The following is an 11,409-nucleotide window of genomic DNA, read 5'->3' as shown; positions in this document are numbered from 1 at the left end:
CAATATGCGTCGACTCTTTCATATTCTTGACTTTGCAGACACTCACCCCAGTCCTTGTGCGTTTTTCACTTGGTGCAGAGAAGAACTTTGACAGGCTAGAGTGGAACTATATGTGGGCAGTTCTGCAATGTTTCGCTTTGGTGAACATTTCATTTCTATGATTAAGACATTATACCACTCACCTGCAGCATCAGTCTTGACTGGTAATATTATTTCCGCCCGTTCCCTTTACAGCGAGGAACGAGGCAGGGATGTCTGCTTTCCCCCTTATTGTTTTGTTTATCTCTTGAACCCTTAGCACAAGCCATCAGGAAATCTGAAGTATCGATTAAGATTCATGATCATAATCATAGTATTTCATTGTACGCTGATGATATTATTCTATATTTAGACCACACAGTAAAATCCCAGTGTTAAATCAACACTGCTCAGCGTGTATTTGGTCCCACTCCAAATAGTGTTAAAGTAACACTGAAGCAGAGTTAAAGCTAATGAGATAATTAAGTGATTAATTAAATGATGATTGAGCATTAGTGATGAACAGCTGTTGTTAACAAGCAGAATCACTGAAGAAAATAGAAACACAAGAACAACAACTGACTTCAGCCACAGCCTTTGATAAAATCAACTGAAATAAAAGACATTCAATCTCTGAAGATCTCAGCAGAGGAGGATTAAACAACTCCACAAACAGCATCACCAGCTTCACTCATTAATAACCAGGCTCACTTTATTTCTGTCAGACATCTATAGTGTATGTATTCATACACACGCACATGAAAACAGCAGCGCAACCAGTGTTTATATAAAAAGAAACATATCAGATGAATTCGTGAGCGGAGGACGGAGCGCCGGAGTTTATGGCTGATAGAATAATTCTCTAGCATTAATTCTGCTCATAGCTTGCCTTGAAAAATGGAGACAGTTTGATATTCGTCGCAGGGGTAGTCACACTGCAGGACTGTGCGCCAAATCTTCTGACACTGCCAGAATTTCGTCGGAGGTGAAATTTGATCGCAACGGCCATTAATCGGCTGTCCGTGAACATGTCAAACTAACGATCAAAGACTACGGATTTTAGCCTAGGATTATAGGAATCTTTTAGGATTTTCAAAATTTGTCCCAGACGACCAAATCGTGGCCAAAATCGCACAGTGTGAGCCGGGCTTTAGTTAATGACATGTTTTCAAACAGAAATGGTGAACATGATTAACAGCAATGATTATATGTTGTGATCTAAATGAGAGTAATGTAAGGAAAATGTAGTGTAGTATGTTGGTTAAGGTAGTGTAAGGCGTGGGGTTTTAGCTGGCCGTGGGTATAAAGACGATGGACTTGAAAATATCGACGGCTAGTAACTTTTATTGAGCAAAGTCCTAGAACTGGGGAGGAGAGCAACACTAGTCTCCATGACCGCCACACTCTACTCTACTCTCCTCTTTCCCTCACTTCCCTTCACATTACATGACCCTCCTTCTTGGAGGATGCAACATCAAAATAAAAGTACTTGGCAAAAACATGCAGACATAGAATACAATGAATATTAAACAAACAACTTCACAGTAGTTTTGCATGTTGTTGTCTTCTTCTCAGGTGTTCGGTCATCTCAAATCTTCGTAAGTGGCTGGATTCAGACTGAAGCTTGTGTAATCTCTATTTACAGAAACAGATAAGCAGATAGAGAATAATTAGCATATTTATTTCAAGAAAAGAATAATAATGTGCATTTGATCAGGTATAACTGGAGTAGAAGGTAAAGAGAGAGATTATGTGAATGCTTGGCTAAAGAGATGTGTCTTTAATCTAGATTTAAACAGAGAGAGTGTCTGATTTTGGACTAACTGTAGCTTGTTAACTATAGCCTGTGTTCACTTAATTGTGATATTGTGCTAAAAGAAAATGGGTTAATATGATGTCTATCTGTAAAAGTCAGAAGTTCAGTATTTCATCCAGTATATTCAGACATATATGATGGGGACATAAAAAAATGTACTGCATTGAAGCAATATTTAATGCAATGTAATGAATAAGCAAATTTACATAACTGACCTAAAAAAACAAGTCTTTAAAAATGGTATTAGACACCAGAATCTATGCACTGACACTGCATTGACCTGCTTCTGACACGGTTGGTGGCTTATCGACAGAGAATGGACTTGTCACAGAAAAGACCTGCATGCACTTTGACAATTCTGAACTTGTCAGACCTGCATGTTTTCATAATTCTGGTCTAAACACACCTGTATTTTGTCAAAGTGTGAGTATGTACTGTGAACACTATTCATACTTAAAATAGCAGAACGATCAGTCATTGAAATCCAATGAAAATGGCTAAAGGTTTCGTTATAAGAAATTTTGAAGAATGTAATAACAATTAGGAAACTAATGCTCGCTGACATTTTCTGCACTAACAGCAGTTTCCAGAAAGTCGCATTGTATCGAGAACGATACCCTCTAGGATATGTGTGTATATTTTGCTCATACTGGGGCAAATACTGTCCAAATGTATTATTATTTGTGATCTACACAACAAAACTGTGCTTTTTTTTTTTTTTTGATTACTGTAACTCTAAAGTTTTCAGTCTACTAGATTAAATAATGTAGGATGAATATGAACCAGTCTAGTAGGCTATGTTCAACAGCACTTGAAGATGATTTTGCTGCTGTCATTACTGAAACTGTAATTCTATGTCCTAGAAATGGTCAAAATTTTGCTTTTCAGAAGCACTTATAAAAACAAGTCAAAATGCAGTAAAACTGTTTGATCTCCTTGTAATATACAATTTACTGTAGAAATTATTTGCCTCCTTTTCTTGCTCTTTTTTTATAACCATTGTATTTATTTACAATGTTGATGGTTTATTGTGCTTGTCAACATCTCATGCATTTTAAAACTGCTTTTGACCTAGTGTTGGATTAAAAATAAAGCATGTACAATGACATTTTCATAAATGTGGTGTTCTTGATTGTCTCCTTGTCATACTTTAACAGTCAAATGAATTATGGAAACCAAATGATGTACAAATGTGGTAAGGTTTAATGGTTGGAGACGTAAAACACATGATGCAACTACTTACAAATATTGCAAATTATGTGTGCAAATATGTGGTAGGCAGAAACGGAACATATAATCAAGTATAAGTAAATAATATAAGTTCTTATACCTTAAAAAAGATAGCAGTATTCAAGTACAAGGTTGAAGGCAGTTGCGGGTCAATTGATGTTAATTGATGACATTTAAAACAAATTACAGTTCCTGATATCTAATCAAAGTGTCACGATCATCAGTTGGATCTCCAACAGAGTGCACTCCATCCCAGACTACTGCTACCCCATCAAGGACTTCATTCCCCATAATCCTCTGCCCGGTCTCGTCAGCACTCATTGTTTGCACCTGTGTCTTGTTAACCCTGTCTGCTCACCCTACGTAAGCCTGGTTCTTTTAGTCATTCATTGCTAAGTCTTTTTTTTTTTTTTTTTTGTCTGTACTGCATTCATAAGCCTCGTTTCCTGGTTCTCCCATGTCTTTGGGTCTGGTATTATTTCCCTGCCTGACTTTTGGATGACCTTTTGCCTGTGTTTTTGCCCTGTTGTTATAGTTTGGACTGATTGCCCGTGTTTATTATCTTCTGCTTGTTGTGGATTACGTTTGTCGATTACCCATCAATAAACACTGCACTTGGGTCCTCAGCCCTCGAGTCGCGGAGCAGTACATGACAGAAGACCTAGCCAACCATGGGTCCAGCAGTTAAAATCATCTGTCTCCGCCAAGGTAACAAGTCTCTTGAAGGCCATATACAAGACTTTTTGGACATCACATATGTTTTGATATCCCAGATTATGTGCTCATAGATTTCTTTTGTCATGGACTCAATAGTCCTCTCAAAGATGATCTAATCTGTAATGGCCCTTGAGAGTCGCCTGCTGAATTTTTGGACTTTGCACTACGCTCTGTTGGTTAGCTCCATACTGTGGTAGTCGTGGAGGAGGAACGTGGCACTCCCTCAGTAGCTGCCACTCCAGAGCCTTGACCTGTCATGGTCGCCTTTCCAGAGTCTCATCCCATCATGGCCGCCACTCCAGAGCCTCCAGCCATCATGGATGTTAAATTGGGATTTGTTATGTGGGGGCTCTATGGTATCGAGCTTATATATATATATATATATATATATATATATATATATATATATATATATATATATATATATATATATATATATATACATTTGGTAATTTAGCAGACACTTTTATCCAAAGCGACTTCCAAATGAGGACGATGGAAATGTATATGTATTGTGTGTGTTGTTTTTTGCAAAGATGATTTTGCAAACAATTATTTGATCTATAAATTCAATTATAATAATGTTTTTATTTTTATTTTTTTAATTATCTATACGTTATCAAATTAAATCATTTACACTGAAAATACAACTACATTAAATTATGAGATTCTTAAAAAAAAAAAAAAAAAAGTGAATATACAAACAAGAAATGATGGTGGAAATGATACTTTTCAATGAAATTAAACGCCAGTAGGTGCCAGTAGTGAGCGTTTAATGAGTGAGTCATTGAGTCGCTCATTCAAACGATTCGTTCAAACGGCAGATTCATCAGATGTTTATGCATGAGCTAATGAAACTTTGATTCAACCGATTTGTTCAAAACACTGAATCATTCAGCAACATGTGGTTCCGCAAAAAAATGTAAGTGACCTAATATTATTGTATTTGCTCATTGAACTGTTTATAGAACTATTAAACAGTCGTAAGGGTGAAAACATTGAGTGATGTTGCCTAACTAACTGTATTTTAAATATAAAAACTTTCCCATTTTGAATTTTTACCTCAGTATGCGGAGTTTCTGAGTTGCGCGTTTTGATTTCCCTGGAGGCTGTGTGAATCTCGCCTCAGCAGCGCAATCTTATACTGTCAATAGATGCATTATATACAGTAGCTATATCCACTGTTCGCCACTTACTCTAAATGTAATAAAATCTGAATAATACTTGCGTTTTGGTGTTTACATAGTTATTTTTGGTTAGTGATGTTTTAATCATGTTGCTTGTCTGGCATTAATGAAGCGTTAATGTAGAGCCCTGGAGTCTATGTGCCGGGGCTTAGCCCCGGACGGCCCCGGCCCAATTTAAACCCTGGATGTCACGCCACAGTCTTCAGAGCATCCCTTCAGGGCCTCCGCACTGGCTGTCACAGAGGCTTTTTCCCCATTCTCAGTGTTCTCTGTTATGGCAGTAGCCATCTAGCCATCTTGCGTGTTTTGGCTACACACTACTCTACTACACCTCCAGAGCTTGTTACAATCCACAAATCTGATCCAGAACCCGCACCAGTCCATGAGTCTGTTCCAGAGCCCACTCCAGAGCCAGCTCCAGTCCATGAGTCCGCTCCAGTTCACGAGTCCACTCCTATCGATGAACCTGCGCCAGAATCCACTCAAGCCCCAAAGTTCAGTCCTGTGTTGGTGCCAGCCTGAGAGTTCCTGTCTGTCCTGTCTTGATCACTGAAGTCATCGTAGAGCATTCAGCCTGTCCTGTCTTGACTGTTATGGCCAAGGAGGCCGTTCCTAAATCCCTTGCTTGTCCTGTCACGGCCAAGGAGGCCGTACCTAAATCCCTTGCCTGTCCTGTCATGGCCACGGAAGTTGTCTGTGAGCTCTCAGCCCTGAGGTGCAGCCAGAGGTCAACCTGGAACACCCTGTCGGTTCTGTTATGAGCATGGAGGACGCCCCTCATCTCCCAGTTGGTTTTTGACACAGCCCCTGAGGCCAATGCTAACCTCTCTGTACCATATGTTCCTGTGTTGTCAGATCTGCCCTGGGAGTCTTCAGCTCCACTGTGGTTATCGGCTCAGCCTGCTCCACCTTGGTGGCCCTCAGCTATGCCTTGGTGGTCTTCTGCTCAGCCGTGGGGATCTTCGGTCCGTCTGCTTTGCTGTGGTGGGCCTCAGCTCTGCCCTGGCTTACTGCCCTGTCGACTCTGCCCTTGTTTCCTGTTCCGCCGGCTCCAGGTCTTCCACTTCATGGACCTGGCCTTCCACCCCGCCCCCTGTTCCACCTCTCCCCGGACTTCTCTGACCCTTTGAGGAGCAGACTACTGACACTCAATCAAGGCCTTCATTTTTTTCCGGTTATAGTTTGGACTGATTGCCCATGTTATATTCAGAGAAATAAGTATTCTCAGTAACAACGACGTGTAGTGCAACATCTACACGAACTCAGCTGTTGATGGACAAATGAATGCATGCATGACAGTTCAATCTTCTTCCATCATGTTTGGACTTAATGTGTTCGTAACATTGCCAAAGGTATTCTGGTTGTGGTTTGGTAAGTGAATGATGCATTGGTAAAACTTTAGCGGCACTTTTCTAAATATGTGTTTGGACTATGCAAATAAGTTCCACAGGAGGAAAGAAGGGTGGCCCCCCCCCTCACTGGAAAGAGATAAAGGTACCTTCCCAAAAGACACTCCTTGTTCTGAGTCTGAGTCCTGCAAAGGAAGGGACCGCAACAGAAACTACGATCTGAGTCCCCTGTCTGCAAGGGTGAGGCAATAGCAGATCAATCTCAGTTCTGAGTCCGAGTCCTGTTACCAGGAAGGCCGCAACAGATCAACCTCCGTTCTGAGTCTCTGGCACGTCCAGGAGACACTAACAGATCAACACGTTCTGAACCTCTGGCCTGTGAGGGAAGAGGCAATAACAGATACCAAGTCCTGAGTCTCCAGCTTTGAGGCAGCCACAGATACGACCATGTTCTAAGCCTCCAGCCTGTGAGGAAAGAGATAATCTATGCTCAGACTTCAGAGTCTTTGTCCAGTGAGACAACAGATGCAGCACGTCCTGAGTCTCCATCCTAGAGAGACAAAGCGGATCGATCAAATTCTGGGTCTCTAGCCCAGAGAGGCAGAAGACACAGACATTTGCAAAAAGGTTAAGCTCCGGCAAACAATCCTTCACTCCAAGCTACCTTTGACTGCTCACTCACCACAGAGAACATAACTATTACCTATCCAAACCTCTTCCAGAGACATTGGCATTGTTGTGTATTATCAATATATGATTTTTCTAATTGACATTGGATGTTATATAGTTGATTGCAGTTTATAGCAAATCTTTCATGTATTTGTTTTGATGCATAATAATGTTCTTCACATTATTTCTTTCAGAATAGCAACAGTTTATCTTTCCAGATAACGTAGCTGAGCTGGTGGACCTCTGCTCGCCCCCTAGAGTTCGTCAGCTCCACCTGCTCTGCCCTGGCTTACTGCCCTGTCGACTCTGCCCTTGTTTCCAGAGCTACGGTAGCTCTGACATGGAAACACCCAACATAATCACTTGCATTTTATGTATCTTATTTCTCTTCCATTCATGGTATTCATTTAGTAGTTGATTACTCTAGTCTATCTTTTGTTAATAAATTTATTTTATTACACTTGTGTCTTCCTTGTGTTGATAATGCAGTAAAGGTTCTACAAGTTAGCTATCCCACCAATCTTTCTTATGTGATTGTACTCATAACCACATCTTAAGTTACACGTGATCCAAAATCATAACGTCACCTGTGATGCGAGTACCCATCACTACACACTTTTGCCTCCTTAGGTTGGGGAAAGTAAAATTCACTACAGCATCATAAATGTCATGAAATCTTAACCCGTTTAATCCCAATTTTTTCCCAGACATTAAAAATATCCAAATGGGGTGTGATTAGTTGCCCATTAGTTGTGCTGGTTAGCTTTTTGTTACCATTTTATTGAGTTTAGATTGCGTGACGTCAACCTCCGAGCTCTATTGTATAACTATAGTCTACACAAGCCATTTGTGCTTGGACCCAATGATCGCCACTTGCGGCTATATTTTCTGAATCTATTTCATAACAAAAAAAAGCAAGTCACCTATCATTCTGTTTAAGCTTTTCATGATCTGTTCCTGTACTACTAAGAGCAGTTCAAAGTGTCGGTGGAGGGAGTTAAAGCATTTTAGAAAAAGGCTGCAACATAACAAAATAAGATCCAGAATTAAATCTTAATGACAGGTCCAGATTGAAAACGTGAATTTTGTCATTAAAGCTGAATCAAACAGAGCAGTGCAATCTTAATTCATGCATTCAGTTTATGTCCTTTTATTTACAAATTTATTTTATAGTGAGGCATTTCACAGCAAGATGGAACTGTGTAATCTAATATTTTGATTTTGAGCTTTTATACTGAATCAAAGTTGTAACAAACACCTCTATACAATCAAAATTAATTTTGCACAGATGCATATTTTCTGGTGCCATTTTAAACTACCAAGCCATCTAAAACTCTTTCCACACAAAGAACAAAAATAAGGTCTCGCGTATGCATGTCTTCTCAGGTGTATCTGTAAGTGTGTTGGCAAAAGAAAGTTTTATTACACAGAGCACAGTTAAAAGGTCTTCCTCCAGAGTGAGTGCAGGTGAGTTGTCAAATTGCTCAGATTTCTAACCTTCCTGTAACACTCAGTATCCTTGACTTTCTGTCCAGAGTGAGTTGGCAGATGACGTTTCAGGTCTCTCTGATATGTGAAACTCTTCTCACACTGGGCACACGTGTAAGGCTTCTCTCCAGTGTGAATTCGTATGTGAGTCTGAAGGTTTCCTTTGGCTGTGAAGCTCTTTCCACACTGAGGACAGGTGAAGGGCTTCTCCAGTGTGAATTCTCCTGTGAATTTCAAGGTTTGCTTTGTTTGAGCAAGTCTTTCCACAGTGATCGCACATGAAAGGCTTCTCTCAGCGTGAGTTATTACATGATTCTTAAGGTGATTTTTGTCGTTGAAACTCATTCCACACTGACGACACTTAAAACGCTTCTCTCTTGTGTGAATCCTTACAAGCGATTCTTTGCGGTGAAATTATTTCCACACTGATCACATGTAAACGGCTTGACTCGGCGTGACGTCTCATGTGGGCTTTAAGACCTTCTCTCGAGAAGCTCTTCTCACATAGTTTGCAGATGTAACGGCTTTCTCCAGGGTGTGTTCTCGTGTGGGCATGAAGGCTTCCTTTACGTGAGAAACTCTTTCCGCACTGAGGGCACGTGTAAGGCCTCTCTCCAGTGTGAACTCTCATGTGGACTTTAAGGTTTCCTTTTCAGTGAAACTCCTTCCACACTGTTGGCAAGTGAATTTACTTCTGGTCTCAGTGTTCTGAACTGTTTTTCGTGAGGTCTTTTCAGTCTGCGAGCAACTATTAGATTTTTCTTCAGTTATGAAAGCATGCTGTTTCTCATACTGATATTTCTCTTCCATTTCATCCAGTTCTCGACTCTCCTCTTTCAGTGGCATCGGGTCTAAAGGGAAAAAATACAAGTTAAGACCAGTTTCATGGCACAAAACAACAGACAACAAAACATTTAAAGCATCAAAACAACAATGCTTGTTAAGCTACTCAAAGTGGTGCTTCCTGTAATCCCAGAACCTCTTAGCAATATTGTTTACTCCTCAGTTTTAAATCCCAAAAACGTTTAAGCTGGCAGTTATTAAACCATTAAAGGGTTAGTTCACCCAAAAAATGAAAATTAGCCCATGTTTTACTCACCCTCAAGGCACGCACTGTTGAACAAAAACACCTGCTTACTCAAATTGTAAATTTGGACAATTGGACAATTTTTAATATAACTCTAAATGGATTCATTTGAAAGAAGCAAGTTATATACACCTATGGTACCTTTAGGGTGAGTAGAACTAACCCTTTAACCATTTCTGGAGCTTTTCCAAAACACTACATTTTAATACCCTCTTTTTTGTCACATTTCAGGTCTTGGAGTCTCTACTAATGACCTTATGAGTTGAATCATGTGTGTTGTGTTAAGGAGACATACAATACACTTTTCTGAAATTAACTAAACTGACATAAATGTTAGTTGTAACCCCTATTCCACACATCTCGATCTAGAACTTAAGGTAAACAATTTCATCATGTTAATAGCAACCATGTTACGCAAGATATGCTACAAACGCTTTTAATAATCTGATATCTTGCTTTTGGCAAACAAGTTTTGTTTTGCTTTTTTACTTTAATTTTATTAAGTACTTATGTGCAAAAATGTGAGCAGGAGCACCCAGAGGAAACCCACACAAACACAAGGAGGACATGCAAACTCCTTGATTTATTAGAAGAAGAAGAAAAAAACTATATTGTTAATTAATTGAATATTGACCTGCGAGTTTAAAAAAAGCAATATGACAAAGTATTCACTAAATGGTGGATTTGTGTTGTTTCTGCAAAGTAAGGGACTGTTCACAGAATGCATCTTTGCATATAAAATGAGACACAGCACTCGAAATTTAATGAGTTTATTCTCAACATTTTATGTTGACTTTTTCTCAAAATTTAATGAATTTTTTCTCAACATTTTATTTCGCCATTTTTCTCAACATTTAAAGAGTTTAATTTTGCATTATAATGACTTTAATCTCAACATGGTTTTATTTTATTTTTATTATTGCCTGGCCCTAATCCTCTTCTGTAGATAACTCAACTTTAACAGTTTGCTTTAAACAGAAAAAAAAGGAGCTTTTCATAGACTGTTTCATAATTAAGTAATAGAAAAATGTTTTTCATTGTTTTAAGTTCAGAGGTAGATACTGGGTATAATGTTACACAAAATAATAGTTTTGTTCAGGCTACTTCTGTGTAATTTCCCCAAATTTAATGTGTGACATGTTGTAATAATGAATGCCAGCTTTGAGAATAAAAACCAACCTGTTTGTTCCTCAGTATCTTCATGTTTGACTCTGAAAGTGTCTTCAATCGTCACATCTTCACTCTCCTCTTTAATAACCGCCATCTTTGTATTAGGATCTCAGCAGGACTTTTTCCCTGTTGAGATTAATAAACAGAAAAGCAAATAAACCCAAACTAAATCTCTGGGTGCGTCACAATCAGCTCCCTAGTTCAGTGGTCAGCGCACCGGTAACGTCAAGAGTCAGAGTTAATGGTCTTAAAGGGATAGTTCACCCAAAAATGAAAATTGTGTCATTAATTACTCACCCTCATGTCGTTCCAAACCCGTAAGACTTTCGGTCTCATCTTGAAACACAAATGAAAAAGTTGAATGTGACATCAGGGGTTCAACTGTAATTTCTGGCTACAAGAATACTTTTTATGCGAAAAGAAAACAATAGTAACATGATTTATTCAGCAATTCTTCTCCCCGAATTACTGTCTTCCCCCATTTTGGAGAGTACCCCCAGAACATAATCAGCAATGTTCACATTCAGCATGCGCGCGCTTTATCCTGAACATAAACGCTGATTACGTTACATGGACTATTTTACCGATCTCCTTGCTACGTTTCTGGACCTTGATCGTGTAAGGACCCTTGCTGTCTATGGAGGATCAGAGCTCTCAGATTCATCAAAAATATCTTAA

At 39.3% G+C, this 11,409-nt stretch overlaps 1 protein-coding gene across 1 annotated transcript; it reads right to left on the bottom strand.

The window, feature by feature from the left end:
* Positions 1-8,978: 8,978 nt before the first annotated feature.
* Positions 8,979-11,068, bottom strand: LOC131535070 (zinc finger protein 260-like). The gene is made up of 3 exons (XM_058768165.1): positions 11,029-11,068; positions 10,741-10,857; positions 8,979-9,325 (listed from the first exon to the last, which is right to left on the bottom strand). Exons 2-3 carry the CDS (start codon positions 10,823-10,825, stop codon positions 9,102-9,104), a joined length of 309 nt encoding a protein of 102 aa, XP_058624148.1. The 5' UTR covers positions 10,826-10,857; positions 11,029-11,068; the 3' UTR covers positions 8,979-9,101.
* Positions 11,069-11,409: the final 341 nt, after the last annotated feature.

Source organism: Onychostoma macrolepis, unplaced genomic scaffold, assembly GCF_012432095.1.
Source record: "Onychostoma macrolepis isolate SWU-2019 unplaced genomic scaffold, ASM1243209v1 Scaffold122, whole genome shotgun sequence".
In the NCBI taxonomy this organism is placed as follows: domain Eukaryota; kingdom Metazoa; phylum Chordata; class Actinopteri; order Cypriniformes; family Cyprinidae; genus Onychostoma; species Onychostoma macrolepis.
Note: the sequence above shows the minus strand (reverse complement) of the source record. Positions and strands in the feature narration are given on the sequence as shown.